Consider the following 15,344-nt stretch of genomic DNA (forward strand, 5'->3'; position numbering starts at 1 on the left):
CAATCCTCCCCCCGTGGACACACACACACACACACACACACACACACACTCACCGAATCGAAGTATAGCAGGACATGGGGTCCCTGGGTCTCGAAGTGACTCACATAACGATCTGAGAGCGAGGTCAACTAGGGAGAAAAAACTGAGGTCAAGGAAACACCACAGAGCTTGCCACTGAAAGGACCAGAGCCACTGAAGGAGAAAAGGGGAACAAGGACAGTACCTAGCACGACTGCCTCACCTAGACATGAATAACTGACTAATTGTAGGAGCTGAAATAGTTGAGTCTGGGCAGAGAGGAGAGAGCCTAAACTCTTGGGTTCCTGAACACAACTGGAAGGTCACAGAAGGTATGGACATAGATCGAGAGCTGAAAGGCTTCTCAGGGACCATCTTAGTTCAATCCTCTCATTTTATAGATGAAGCACAAGGAAATTAAATGAATAGGTCAAGGTCCCATAGGTAAATGTCAGAAATAGGATTTGAACCCAGAACCTATGATTCCAGAGATAACAAGATAATTGTGACCCAACTGGGAGGAAGAAGGATGATCATACCTTTTCTAGATCAGACTGCAGGGCATGGAATCCACTCAGCAAAGTGATATCTACAATAGCCATTCCAGGGAATCTGACCCCATCACTTCGCCTTTGGGGGGAGATACTTTGGGTGACTCCAGCTTCTACTGACCCTCAAGTACTCTCCTCCCCACTATCCAACCCTGACCCCAAGGCTCAACCCCTGCCATAACAACCCCCTTCCATCCAGACTCTGCCTGCCCTCCTGTTTACCATCCTGGGATGTAGCATCTGATCATCCAGTCCCTGGCTTCACTCCCCACCCACCTCCAAGCTCTTACCTCCCTCAGGTACCTGCCCTCACTCCAGCCTACAGGCACTCACCAGATGCACACTTCATAATGCACCCTCTCCTCCTTCTCATCTCCTGCCTTGGGCACTTCCCTCTTCCGGCGGTTCCGACGCCCCTCAAATAGTTGCAGGGGTGTCACAGGGGACGCCAAGGGACTTGGGTCATCTCCAAGTTGGGGTTCCTCCTCATAGTATTCATAGTCATCATTTGATGCCGCTAGCATTGAAACATGGGCATGAGAAGGGATCCAGTGGCCCCCACTTCCCTCAGGGACCCAAACACACAGACCCCCCCTCTTACCCTGCATTCACCTGAATATTGGACAGAGCCTATGACTGTCACTTCCAGCTTGAAGTCCTTACAAGTGGTATTTTTCTCTTCCAGGATGTTGAACTTACGTAGAATCTTGGGGTGGAAGAAGGGATTTGGTTTTGATTTTATTTGGGGTGGAGAGGGGGAAATCCAGATCATTCTGTCCCTATTTTTTATCTTTTTTTGGGGGGGGGTGAGGCGATTGGGGTTAAGTGACTTGCTCAAGGTCACACAGCTAGTAAGTGTTAAGTGTCTGAAGCTGGATTTGAACTAGGTCCTCCTGACTCCAAGGCCAGAGCTCTATTCACTGCGCCACCTAGCTGCCCCTATTCCTTATCTTATTTAGATCCACACCTACCAGTTTCTCCCACTCAGCCCACACCATAGGTCTTCTCCATGATACAGCTGGTTAGACTACATGATGTCAGCTCTAAGATGAAGTGTTTGCCCTGGGCTGAGAGGTCTCTGATGTCCTTTCCCTTCCTGAATAAACAGGAATTCCCTCCCTGCCTTCCAGGCAGTCAGTATCAACAGGTATTTACTAAGCACTTAAAATGTGCCAGGCACTGTGCTAAGTGCAGGGAATACAAAGCCAACAGTAAGTCTTAACTCTGACTCTCCTAAACACAGCTCATCTCTCTGGCCCACCTGCCACCTCCTGCCCAGGCCTCTTCTCCCACCTCTTGTGGTACCAGGAGCCTTTCCAATTCTCACCTTTAAGGTCCCTTTGCCATTTCCTCCCACCTTGACGGTGATCTTGCTGCCCAAGGGGAACTTTTGGACAGTAGGAAGAGAAAAACATGTCAAAGGAGAAAAAAAAAGCTGTCTGCCCACTCCCCAACTCATTCCCTCTTCTGTGGCAGAGAAATTAGCTAAGAGACAGGGAGATGATAGGAGGAAAGGAAAACAGGGACGTCTAGAAAATGGGGGAGAGGGAGAAGAGAATAGGAGCTATATAAGTGCCCCTCTCCCCACCCACACTCCCTAGCAGCAGCTAAACCCTCTCAGATCTGAGGCTGAACAAGTGGGGAGGAGACAGGATGTCGGCAGCTAAGGCTGGGTGGGGCACAGGTAGGAGGCAGTAACTCTAGGCTCACTTCTGAGGGCTACAAAGCACCCCCACCCCAGTCCCCAACAGCCTCAGCTACCAATCCAAGGGCTTGTCACCTGCAGATTGTCCTCTAGCCCCGTTTGACGGTTGTTTAACTGGATGACGTGGTCCTTAGTTCCTTGGCGACCCTGAGTACTCAGGGTCACATTGAGCGTGGTCTCTGCGGTCGTATGACTGGCAATCCAGTACTCCGCCAGGGCATCCAGGGCAACTACTGTGTCCTGGAAAACTTCACATTATTCTCCAGCCTAGAACTTAGGGAGATCTCCTTCCACCCTGCCTCCCTCCCCTACCTTACCTGGGTACTTCGGAATCCCCCTTGGAAGCTCGCCTGGTGGGTTAGCCAGTCTGCAGCCTGATCAGCCAACTCAGCCTTCCCCTCTCGCAACAGGAGATGGAGCAATACATAAGCAGTTGTTTCCACCCACAGGGCTGGGGCCAGTGGAGTGGGAATCGAGGGGCTGCCGCCAGCACTGGGAGTTGGTGAGACAGCATTATTTTGAGACCCATCAACTGGACCCCAGTATAGTTCATCTGTGAGGTGCAGGCAAGATAAAAGCAGAGAGGCAGAAAAGAGAGATAGAGACAGAAATAGTCACAGGGTCAGAAATACAGTCACAATGCTTATGCCTACTTATCTTCAAATTCTCCTCAGTTTTTTGGCTATTATTATTTTATCCCAAGAGTGGCCTGCTATTCTCCTAAATTTCTTCTGAGGCCCAAAGTCTGGTCCCTTCCTTTGTTATTTCTGAAGTTTGGTCCTCAGGAATTCTTTCATCCTGCCCTACAAGTTGTTGACTCCTCCCCAGCCCGGACTGTTCCTGCCACAGACCTTTAAATCTTTTCACACTGGACTCAGTTTTCTAGGCAGCTAGGTGGTACAATGGATAGAGCACTGGGCCTGGAGTCAGGAAGATCTGAGTTCAAGTTTAGCCTCACACACTTACTAGTACAACCCTGAGCAAGCCACTTAACCTCTATCTGCTTCAGTTTCCTCATCTGTAAGATGGGAATACTAGGACCCATCTCAAAGGGTTGTTGTGAGGACCAAATGAGATGATATTTATAAAGCACTTAGCACTGTGCCTGGCACACAGTAGGTGCTTATTTCCTTCCAACACAAGAGTCCAGACTCATCTATTAGCTCCCAGGGTCATGACTGGGTCCTTGGGCACTTACCTCCTTCTCCTTGGGCCATGGCCATAATATTGTTATGGGCAAGATTCTGGTCATCTTTGGGGGCCTTAGTCAGGGTCAGGGCATAGGCTGTGATGGCAGCTGCATGAGATCCCAGGAGCCCAGCAGTTACCTTTCCCACCAGGAATGAGTCTGCACGTGAGATGGAGGCTTTCTAGGGGGGAAAAGGGCTCTTTGAATTTCTGGCTCCCTGAGGGATATAGGATTTTCAGGGAAGAGTTTGGGAGCAGGGAAGATGAATGTTGCATCTACCACTTTCTGCAGCTGCTCCTTGATTCTCTCCTTGTTGGGATCATCCTCAGAAGTCTGGAAGGCAGTCAAGCTATGCTGGAGGGCCACAACCACAAAGGCGGTTAGGGCCACAGACTCATCTGGTCCCACCAGGCCACCCTGGAAGAATAGAACAAAGGTATAAGATAGAGAGAGGGAGAGAAAGAGAGAGAGAGAAAGAGAGAGAGAGAGAGAGAGAAATAAGATATCACCACTGGGGGCAGGGGAAGAGCCTTCCATGACCTTGCCCTCCAGCAGACTTGACACTTCTTAGCTCTCTCCCACCCTCACCCAGGGACCAAGCCCCCTCCTCCCCTTTTCTCCACCTCACCCCTGACCCCAGCACCTGCATATCCCTGTGGATAACTGGACAGGGGTCTTGAAAAGAGCCATCGCCAAGCTGCTTTGTCAGAAGCCACTGGACTGTCTCCCTTAGCCCTTCCACAGAGCCACCCACCTGCTCCTGGGCTATGCTGAGCACTTTTAGGACAAAGGCTGTGAGCCTGAGAGAAGGAGAGGTAGGAGTCAGTGCAGCCCCCCAGCTTTTGGTTCTCATACTACCATTCCCAGTCCCCCCTCACTGGGAAACCCTGTTGTCCTGCCCAAATCTCTTCCCACCCTCTCATCATTGCTCTTTCCCTAGGGGTCCATCTCACCAAGTGCTGCTATCCCGGTGCAACCAAGCCCCATAGGAGCCATCTGTTTTCCTGAACTGCAGGATACGGGCATAGCCTTGGGGGACAGAAAAGAGCTGCTGGTTTCCATTCCACATCCTGTCTCTTTCCACCCTCCAACCCCCCAACAATGTTTTTTGGTTCTCTACTTTTCTCCAACTGTCCCAGGTTCTTCCCACTTTCTCTTCTTATCTTGTGCTTTCTCAAATCCCCTGACCCTCACCTTCACCCATGTCTTTTCCATCCCCCTATTTTTACTTCACACCTTTCTGGATGAGATCTGCTGCATGGTCCTTCATCTCAGGAGGCAGCTTCCCCCATTGCTCTGTCTTGTCCAGATATCGGGAAGCAGCAAGTGTGGGGGACAGGTAGACCATGGTTTGCTCTGCACAACCCCGGGGCACCCTCAGCAAAGACCCCAGCCCTCCTGGTGAGAGGGCCCCCCCAGAGCCCAGGGTTTCCATGGGCTCAGAGGCTACACAGGACAAAAGAGAAAAGAATCCATGACTGAAGTCTTCAAGATGAAAGACTGGAAGTGCAGAAGGGTCATGAGATTACTGTGGGATTCAGAGGCCATAGGATAGGAAAAGGGGAGCATCAATAGGGGTCAGAGTAAGGCAATTGGGGGAATAAGATGGATTAGAAGTTACTGGAGGAAAATTAGGGGTCAGGCAACCTGGGGATCTGGAGTCAGCAGAACTGACTACCTGTAACACGAACAATGCTACTGAAGTCTCCATCGGGGATGGCATTGGATGGATTCTCCCCAGGAATATCGAAGCTCCGGCCACGGAAGTCTAAAGAAAAGTAGGAAGTCAAGGATCCAGGAAAGGGCATATCATACTCCCCCATCCCTGGAGATTCTTAAATACTCTCCCTCAAATCTTACTCCTCAAATACTCTGAGGTGAGACAGACATTAGTAGGGACCAAGAAATGAGGCATGAACCCTAGGGAGTAAGAGTCTGGGGGATCACTCACCTAGGGGGTTCAGCTTGTAGGTATACTCCTTTATCTGGACTGCTCCTTCTCTCTGTCAGGTTAAGGGAAAGCAAAAGTGATCACTCAAAAGCCAAGGAGACAAGGCCTGAGCCATCTCTGTCTCAGACTACTCTCAACCCTTGTTTCTAGGGTTTGGGCTGCAGAGACTTTTGTGGGGTGGGGTGGCATGCAGCAAAGAGGGAGAGGAGCTGCTGGCCTAGGATTTAGGAGTAGGCAGGAGGGCCAGGCAGAAGATTTTCAGGACTGGTCCCATGAGAAAGGGAACTGGGGTCTCACTTTTGGGGACTTAGGAATGTGTTTGAGGAAGGAATTTGTTAGGTAGGTAAGGTTGGAGGATGGGTCCAGGGTCTCATCTCTCACCTCGATGTGCAGGACCTTGGACACAGCATCTCCAAAAGGGCCCTGGGCCAGGACCTTCAGAGACACATCAGCAGCAGCCGTGGGCACCACGGGAAAGGAGACAGGCCGTGCTGAGGTAGCAGGCACCTCCAGCTTTAGCACTCTGCCACCACCACCGGCAAGGCAGAGCCCTTCTACAGGGGACACCTGGACATTCACCTGGGAGGTGAGGGGGAGGTAGAGACAGGAGGGAGGAATGAAGAGAATCACGGGGATCAAGTAGCCCTCTCCTCTCAGTTCCCCACTTGCTTCTCCCACTCCCCATGTAATCTCACAGACAAGTTCTTATTCCAATAGTTATAGATGACAGGTCGAAGCTCTATCTGCTCAAATCTTCGGACAGAGCGGGGAAGGCGAAGATGTAAGTGGAATTCTTGGAAAACTCTAACCTGGACAGGCTGAGCCACACAAAGACCTGGTGGAGGGATAGAGTCATAGAGATCAGTGAGAGCAGAGGAATGGGGAGGCATGATACACTCATGGGGCATTTAGGGGAGTAGAAAACTAAGAAGGGGGGGCAGGTAGGTGGCACAGTGGATAGAGCACTGGCCCTGGAGTCAGGAGGACCTAAGTTCAAATTTGGTCTCAGACACATAACACTTACTAGCTATGTGACTCTAAGCAAGTCACTTAACCCCAATTGCCTCACCAAAAAAAAAAAAAAAAAAACTAAGAAGGAAAGAGAAAACGAATAGTTTTGAGGTAGGGTACAGCACAGGAGAGGCTGGGAAAAGCACAGAAAGGGACATAAGCCATCCCACCACAACTAACTGAGGTGCCCAGGAGGCCCCTGAGGCCTTGACTCTGCTCACTCTCCAGGGTAGCCTCAGGGCTTCAAGACCAATGAGCAGAATTTCCCCTCCCTTCCTGGAAGCTACTCCTTGGGAAACCACAAGCTAACTAGGATACCCTAAGGGACAGGAGACTCCCTGTTAAGATGACATTAAGAGGGGAGAGGGCAAAGAGGAAAGGCCATGCAGTGGTATTGTTGTCACCTTTTGTCTGGGAAAGGCTCACAGCGTGGATCTCCCACGTGGTCAGGGAATCAGGGACAAGCTCAGACACCCTGTGTTGGAGGAGCAAAAAGAACGTCTATCAAACCTGGGAGCTGGATGCTGGGGTCCCCAAGGAGTGTGGCAGTTTTGGGGGTGGCATCTGGAATGTCTCCTTGGCCTCCTTACTTTTTAACTTTGTCTACTGTGCACAGGGTCCAGAGCCAGTTCTCAGGGAAATAGCTCCGGACGAGGATATCATCTTCAACAAGCAGTTCCTCTTCCTCTTCCCACATGTCCTGGGCTGAGATGAGTGAGAAGGATCAGGGCCCTGGGCACCACCAGCATTCCCACCTACCCTTGACCTTAGAGACCCAGGTCATAACCATTGCTCATCACTGTTACCTCTGGCAAGTCCCATGCTGCCCCTGATGCGTGTCTTTTTACGAAGCTCCTCAGCAAACTGGCAGCAGGACAGGAAGGCCTCGTGGCAGGTGGGTTCTGATACTCTAGCCACTCGCTCTTTGCAGGACCGGCGCATCGGCAACGGTGTCATCCCATCCTTGCAGCAGCGCTTGGCTTGGCCAACGTATTGACTCACTGTGGGCAGTGGAAGAGGGTCACTAGGAATGGCCCCCCACCACCAGATACAGCTGAGGTTCTGGCACTAGTCTCATCACTCACTCTTCTGAAGAATCGCCTTCTGGAAATCCACATCTCTTCTTTTCCGGCTTTTCTTCTCCTTGGGGCATCTCAGACCTACAGTAGCAGATGATGAAAGGATGGAGGCCTAGTCACACAAATCTCATGTCCTGTCCTTCCTTTCTTCGTAGAAAACTGTTTCCATCCTTTCCCTACCTGCCCCTCCCCTTTCTCCTTCCCATTCTTTCTCCTTGCCCCGAGAGTATCAAACCTTGAATAGGGCCTTAAAGATAATCCATCCCTAGTTTAGTTTTACAGATAAGGAAAGTGAAGCACAGGGAAAGGAAAGCCACAGTCACACAGCTAGTTAACGGCGGGTCTCCTAACTCCCAGACCACTGCTATTTCACACTATCTCACCTTCCTATTCCTAACCCTTCCATTCTCCCTCCCTATTCTCTCTCCATCCTCTCACTTTAACTCCCCCCCACCTCCAAACTCTGTTCTTACTGCTCCTGGACTGGGTCCATTTGTGTCCATCGGAAAACATCAAACCAGCCGACTCAAAAACCTGGAGAGCACTGATCCCGCCCCCAGGGCCACAGCCCAGGTCATAGCTGTTCATGGCAGTGAAGACCTGAAGTGAAGAAATGCAAGAGCTGCTTTGGGAGATGGGCACTGAAGAGTAGACAATAGGGAAAAGAGTGAACAGACTGAGGGAAAGGGAGAAGTAGAGGATTTGGTGAGAGGGGGGATAGGGGGAGCAGAAAGAGGAGGATTGCTGTGAGAGAAAGGGCATTGAGTATGGGGGGATAGGGCTACGGGAAAGGGTGAAGTCTGCAAGGGAATTGAAATAGGACTCCTGAAAGGAGAGAAGTTTGGGGAAGCTGGAGGGAGGGACAGAGTGGCCAAGGAGTTGGGGGAAAATAGCAAAAGGAAGAGGAAGTGGAGCCTCTGGGGACCTTATTCATATGGAGAGGGCTGTGCCTCTGGCCACCTGCTGCATACACCGCAGTATCCACAGCCCCCAGGGCTACAGTGGCCAAGGAATCTGTGTATAAATTTAACCTCAGCTGGTTCCCAGGTCGAAGTTCTGCCCCATCCACTTTCAGTTCCAGCTAGGGATAGAAAAGAAAAAAAAAAAAAAAAAGCAGGGCAACATTATTGGGAGGAAGAAGTTACTTCCTATTTTTCACATCTTCGGAGTTTTCTTTGAACTTGAGTCCACTCCTCTTCCCTCCCTCCCTCTCTCCACCTCTGTCTCATCACATCTTTTCTCCTTCATCTTTCCTCCCCTCCCCCGGTTACCTTCCCCTCACAATCCCCCGCCTGGACATCCACTTTCAAAGAGTTGGCGACTGGCAGACCATTGTGGTAATAGAAGGCGACGAGGCGGAAAGAAGGCACGAGCTGGGCGGTCACAGGTACCGAGATGGAGGTCACAGACCCCTTTGCCACTCGATGCATGGATATGATCTCCCCACGCGACAGGACCTGGGGGTGCCATAGTGGTTGGCAAGACAGAAGGATCTGAAAGGAGCTTCCTCTTTAACCTCCTGTTTTCCTCACTCTGTCTCCACCTCCAGGGAAGGACTGTCCACCTCTGCCCTGATCTTTGCTCCAACAATACTGCGTTTACTGGCCTATCCTCACCATGTAGTAGTAATGGGAGAAAGTAGCTCCATCAACTCCCACAGCACGGAGGTTTAGAGTGAATGTCTGTCCCACATGGGGAGGCCTGGAATCCAGTCGCTCCATGGACAAGAGCCCAGAGCCTCCAGAAGGTGGAGAATGGGCAGTAAGGGTGGCCTCTGCTGGGAAGGGGGATCCTGCAGATACCTAGGAGGAGGCAATAAAGGGAAAGGTCAGAAGGACTTAGCAATCTGGTCTTTCAACTCCCAGATCTCTGCCTTGTTCCTGAGTGACACAAGCACCCAGCTCTTGGCTCCCCCTTCTCCTGTCCCCACTTTTTTCCTAGGGTGTCTGGTTCCCATCTCACCGTAAACTGCAACTCTTGGGTGGCTTGGGGGACATTGATGAGGGTGCTGAGCTGACCCTTCTCATTTGTGTTGAAGTTAAGAACCTGGATATTAGAACCAACTCCTGAGGTGATAAATTTGGTGGAAATTTTGATGGGGATCCCAGGGGCTGAAGAGCCAGAGACATCCTGAACCAAGGCCTGAGGATGAGTAAAAGAGAAGTCAGAGAAGAAGAAATAGAGAAAAAACGCTGTGCCATTCCCTTTATCTGTACTGCCTCTCCCAATCTCTCTTGTACTCTCCCTCCCTATCCTCTTTTTTAACAGCCCCAGGAATGACCTGTAGCAGGAAAGGCGTTCCTGGTACAAAATACCGCTGGGTGCTGCTGAGGTCCACCAAAAATGGAGATGAGACAAAGCGTAAGGAGGTAAGTTCAGCTTCCTCTAGCTCTCCCCCTGGGTCCATGGAAATAGATAGATATAAGAAGTCGGGGACAAAAAAGCAGAGACAAAGCAATAGGGGAAAGCGATGGAGACAGAAAGACATAGGGATCATTGTCTCCTCAGGCTTCCCTCTCTAGAAGGAAGTCTGTGACCTCCATCTCGGTACCTGTGTAGGTGCTCAGAGGGGAAGGTTGGGGGGGAGGAAAGGAGACTATGGGTGGATGTCCAAAGCAGTGATCAGAGTGGAGAGGTAAAGAGTCAGAGGTCTAGGGTCACCCACCAGGGGATTCAATGACAGCAGCTGCTACATAGAAGCGAAGCCCCTGAAGATTGTCCATCCCAGGGATGTTCAATGACTTCTGGATCTCTGTTCCTGAGACGGTAATGCCACAGCGGCCATCTGACAACTGAGGAGGAGAGAACAAAAGATAGAACATACAACTGTGGTGAAAATCCCACCTATTACTCCATCACCCTCCCTTCCATGACCTCTAAGCCCTACCTTGGACTGTTTTTCCAGCCCTCGAAGGAATTTCTTCTCACCACTCTCATCCAAGACTCCAAATCGAATATAAGCTACTCCCTGCACTGACTTCCCATATACATACCTAGAGACAAGGGATATTTGGAAGGAACCCCGGCAGAAGAGGCCACAGTGGGGGTAGGGGGAAATAGGGCAAAAGGAAGAGTCCTAAGGAAGGGTGAAGAGGATATGAGGAGAGATACAAAGGTTATTGGGAACAGTACGCAGAGATAGAAATAAGGGAAAGGATTACTTGGCCTGGACATTCAATCGGATATTCACATCAACACCAGGAGCTACCAGCACATAGGGCTCTTCAGGTATGATCTTCACCTCAAAGTTGGGGAGAACTAAGTGAGAGTAGAGGAGAAGAGATGTCAAACAGTAATGAAAACATCCCTTCTCTTTGGGATCCAGTATCCAACCCCAACCTTTTCTCTCCTTAGGACACTATCTCCCTAGTCTCCAGCTCTTACCGTATTTCTTCACCTCAAACTCAGTACTGCTGTTGGAATCTAAGCTGTCAGAAAATCGAGCTGAGATCCTCCATGTTCCAGGCCTGAGAAGAAATATAGAGGTGGCTCAGCCTAAGCGGGTAGAGAAGAGCGTAGTGGAAAAAGAGTGTTGTTCTTATATACGATGGGGGAATTTGGGAAACAATCTGGGAGGCTGTAAAGGTAAGAGTGGACTATGCAGCAGGCAGAATCCCTGGGGTCTGGAGTGAGGTGACTGGGAAAAGGGGTAGAAAGTGAGAAGGTATTTAAGGGAGATACACAAGGGTATTCCAGAGTGGGATGGATTCAAGAAAGAGCTCACTCTGAGATGTCAGGGATCACAAAATCATCTTGGAAAATGGATCTTTTAGAAAACACCTCATTCTTCCGTACTTGAAGGCCATGAGAGTTCTAGGAGAAGAGGGACTCAGTGAACAAACCTAGAGGCAGAAGGTTAGGAATCAGGGGTCACAGCTGGTGAGGCCAGGGACTCACCTGAACAGTAATAGTCAGGGTATCCGTGGATGGTCTCATGTTCTGATCCAGAGCAAAGACTCGGAATCGGACTAGAGGAAATGATAGAGAGGTGTCAGTGGGCCAAAGGAGGAGATTTCATAAGCTCTATTTTTTTCTTTCCTCTTTCTCATCCTTTCCCTTTACAAAAAAAGTACATGGTATGCCTATGCAACAAATTTGTGTTGTTGGATAAGAAGGAATTGAAGCTATGGACTCCTCACCACGTTGGCCAGGGTTGTAAATGGGCTGGTCCGTCTGTAGAAAAAGGTGACCCCGACGTGAAGAAAATAACAGATTAACACCCTGAGTGTCTGTTTGTCGAGACAGAGTTGATTTCAGCCATGATGTTTTGGCCAGAAGTTGCACATGACGGGAAAAATGAAGCTTACTGAGACCACAGCGCTGTACATGGACCAGTGGGACCTGAGGGCAGATGGGGATAGTGTCAGAGGCAGAGAGTGAAGAGCCAGAGAGAGAAAGAGATATGGAAAGATCAAGTAAGAATGAGATGCACAAAGACCAGGGGAGGGACCAAGACCAGAAAAACAGATGTAGGTTCAGAATCAGAGGCAAGGAGGTAAATGACATGTAAACAAAAACAGAGTGGAGACAGCAACTAGATGGCAGGCACAAAAAGACAGTAGGAACAACTAGGGGTAGGCTGATGGGGGTAGGGAGTTGGAGGTACAATTACCGGGAGGCTAAGTAGCTGATAGTCATGGTCAGAGTCCAGGGTAAAGGGCACATCCTCAGAGCAATGCACTGAGGGCCCTGATGGATTTCTCAGGAAGATAACACCCTTGACTTTCTGCCCCTTCGAAGCTCCCTGGAGTTGCAGTCCCACCGAAAGTGGTACACCCAAGCGAACCACAGAGGGTGAAAAGATCAGCAGCCTAAGGGAAAGTGGGGGTTAGGACTTACAGGTATAGAGCTCCCTTCTTCCCTCACCCAAGCCACTGACCCATCCCCCTAGCCTTCAACCAAGACCCCACTTCCCAAGACATGCAGGTGTTTCTGTTCCATAGCTGTTAGGTCTCCCATCCCCAGTCTCCATAACCCTCAGGGACACAGATAGTTTTTCCCAAGACCTGGCTTCCTGTACAGTCAAAGTGAAGAGGCTTGAAACCCAAAGCAGCATCCATAAGAGCTTCATGGTTGAGAGGACTGCAGGGATGGTCAATCCCAGCTGTCCATTTACTCCCTTCTGGCTATCCTGGGGTCTAGGAGAGGTAACTTTGGACTTTGCTCCACCCCTGCTCTGGTTTAGCTGGGAAAACACGTGACAATCAAGAAATGCAACTGGCCCAAAGCCCAGTACTGAAAGTACTGGAAACCTAGGCCCCTGTGAGGAAATCTTGGATCCCTTTAACATAGGTCTTTCTGAAACAGGATGGTCTCTCTTAAGTGTGGTTGTCTCCCCAATCCTGATATTTATACAGGTGAAGTAAGGGTATGCAGAGAGTCTCCTCTCCACAACCTTCATTCCCATATAACCCTAGTGACACTTGGACGTTATTTTGTATAAGACTGACCACAGATTCTAAGGCTTGAGTAGGTTTTCACTGAAATCACAGTAATACCCATACTGTTACTGGAGACCCTTTTCGTTGTTTACCTTTGTCCCATATGAATTCTGTTATGGAGGGAGACATCCAGACCTAGAGTTATCCTTACCCATCCCTACAACTGAGCGCCAAAGAGACATGTTGCATTTAAATGAGGCCTTAAAGAAAACATCACAGAAAGATATTGTTTATTTCGCAATTTCAACCAAAAAAAAAAAAAGGACAGAGAACCCCAGAACAAAATGACATTATGCCTAGTGAAAGGCGATAATAAGCAAAACATTGACATAGTTTCCGATCTTTGTCCTTGGCAAAGGAAGGGCAGTCACGGTCCAAACCCCAAACCTGTACACAGCAGTGATCACATCTGTCCCATCCACCTAGAAAACCAAACAGTAGTCTCAACTTCAGACACTTCAAGGGGTAACCCCTCCGTAGATGCCACTTTCATTTGTGTTAAGTCAAGACGTCTTGTGGGCTGCAAGTTATATCTACACTTTACTTCATTCCCCAGTCCAACAGATGAATTGGGAAAAGAGAACTCGAATCTTCATGTCTCAGGCAGGCGAAGGAGAGTCCCAGATGCGGTGGGGACACTGTAGGGGGAAGGGGAAAGAAAATAAGCATTTATATAGTGTCTACTATGTAAACAGCACTATACTAAGCACTTTACAAATATTATCTCATTTCATCCTTAAAACATCCTGTAATATGCATGCTATTATTATCCCATTTTACAGTTGAGGAAACCGAAGAACATAGAGGTTAAATGACTTGCCCATGGTCAAACAGCTAGTAAGTGTCCAAAACAGGATTTGAACTTAGGTCTTCCTGAATCCAGAGCTCACAGCTCTATCCATTATGCCACCTAGCTGGGGGTGGGAGGGGTGAGGGGAAAGGTAGACAGGAAAAACTAGGGTCTAGATATAAGGGTCTCCATGTTTATAGAAAACTGGGATAGTCAATCAAAGAGCAATGCCTACAGATCATCATGATGAGGAAAAGCTCTAGTCTTAGATGATTTAGTTGAAACACTTGACAATAGGGAAGAAAAGGAACAGGTAAAGCTATATACTTACATGTCAAGCAGCTGCCCTCCAATTAAATCATGTACATGATAGGGAAGGCCAAGCCTCACAGACAGAGGAGCTCGTCTGCCTAAGAGCTCAGAAAGGGACAGCTCCCGATACTTGGACTTTCGAACCATCCCAAGTACTGCCTGTCGCCCTAGAAGGAAGAGATCAGAGCAGATGAGACAAGACAATGGATGTGATCACTGGGCCTTAGTCCTGGGGGATGGTCCCTCTCCTAAGTATCCTTGGTTGGGGCAGGAGTAGGGAGGGATAACTCTGATTTATGCTTTTGGAATAATTAGAGAACGGAATGAGAAATCAGAACCTTTAACAAAATATTTTACAAATCTCCCAGCTCCTGGCACTGACAGCCACCAGCTCCCAGCATCTCGAACTGTGAGGACTCCAGCATTTACCAGCTGCCTAGGGTGGAAGAGAAGGGAAGGGACAATGTGACCTCTAGGAATCATCCTCCACTGCCCCTTAATTCCTACCTGAAGGAAGGAGAGAATGGCAGCTGCCTGGGTCCCTTTGCAGGGGGAGAAATAAAAAAAAACCATCAGTTTCATGGGGTGATATGAACAGCACACCTTTTCATTGACTATTTAACTCCTCTTTCAAGAAGAACAAAAGCTGATCTCCTCCATTATGTTGTAAGGAAAAAAGGAAAACCAACCTTGTACTGTTCCAGCATCAGTATGGTAATATAAGGGTAGGGATAAGAGTGGGTCACTGTTACAAAAACTTGATGTTTCTTTGGGGTTTTTTTAAGTGATGAAATTCAACTTGTAGAAATCCTATACTCTCATGAGACATATACATCTCTCAACCCTCCCAGATAGTCCAGATGATTCCATTAGCAAGGATGGGGGAGAAAGCATCACTGCCAGGCAAAAAATGTTGTTGAGACAGAGTTAAAAAGAGTAAGGGAAAGATTAGACTAGGACCATAGATGTAGTTGACAGTTGTCTAGGTTTATGTTGCCCCAAGTCTCACGTGATCTCACAGTCCCTAAAGCCAAAGGTTTGGATCATCTGATCCTGCTGAAAGCTGAGGTCTCCACAGGCTGGAAGCACCACGGCCAGAAACCTCTGCACTGTCCCTTCAAATGGCCGACCCATGCAAGATTCCAGGGCCTGAAGGAGAACAAGAGGAAAAGGGCAACCAAACTCCAATTTGGCCTTCCACTGATACCCCTACATTTCTTTTCATAGTGTCTTCTCCCCCCACTACATACACACACACACACACACACACACACACACACACACACACACACACACA

General features: G+C 49.1%; 2 protein-coding genes across 2 annotated transcripts; both read right to left on the reverse strand.

The window, feature by feature from the left end:
- Positions 1-29: 29 nt before the first annotated feature.
- On the reverse strand, positions 30-12,659 carry LOC114037908 (complement C4-A-like; the record flags this gene model as incomplete). Its single annotated transcript, XM_027854912.1, has 35 exons — positions 12,511-12,659; positions 12,117-12,315; positions 11,644-11,845; positions 11,402-11,472; positions 11,229-11,317; positions 10,889-10,971; positions 10,666-10,762; positions 10,392-10,497; positions 10,170-10,296; positions 9,786-9,901; positions 9,467-9,646; positions 9,121-9,306; positions 8,776-8,961; positions 8,430-8,585; positions 7,978-8,104; positions 7,511-7,585; positions 7,232-7,426; positions 7,016-7,130; positions 6,830-6,900; positions 6,110-6,249; positions 5,796-5,993; positions 5,415-5,466; positions 5,142-5,231; positions 4,700-4,909; positions 4,417-4,492; positions 4,107-4,263; positions 3,743-3,880; positions 3,473-3,644; positions 2,592-2,827; positions 2,350-2,514; positions 1,897-1,956; positions 1,182-1,275; positions 903-1,086; positions 558-648; positions 30-128 (listed from the first exon to the last, which is right to left on the reverse strand). Coding segments are annotated over exons 1-35 (4,608 nt in total), but the record flags the coding sequence as incomplete, so codon positions are not given.
- Positions 12,660-13,197: 538 nt separating this feature from the next.
- Positions 13,198-15,247, reverse strand: LOC114037907 (serine/threonine-protein kinase 19-like; the record flags this gene model as incomplete). The annotated part of the gene is made up of 4 exons (XM_027854911.1): positions 13,198-13,583; positions 14,067-14,214; positions 14,386-14,483; positions 15,057-15,247. Coding segments are annotated over 4 exons (483 nt in total), but the record flags the coding sequence as incomplete, so codon positions are not given.
- Positions 15,248-15,344: the final 97 nt, after the last annotated feature.

The sequence above is a fragment of the Vombatus ursinus genome, unplaced genomic scaffold (genome assembly GCF_900497805.2).
Source record: "Vombatus ursinus unplaced genomic scaffold, bare-nosed wombat genome assembly UNPS02010732.1, whole genome shotgun sequence".
NCBI lineage: Eukaryota > Metazoa > Chordata > Mammalia > Diprotodontia > Vombatidae > Vombatus > Vombatus ursinus.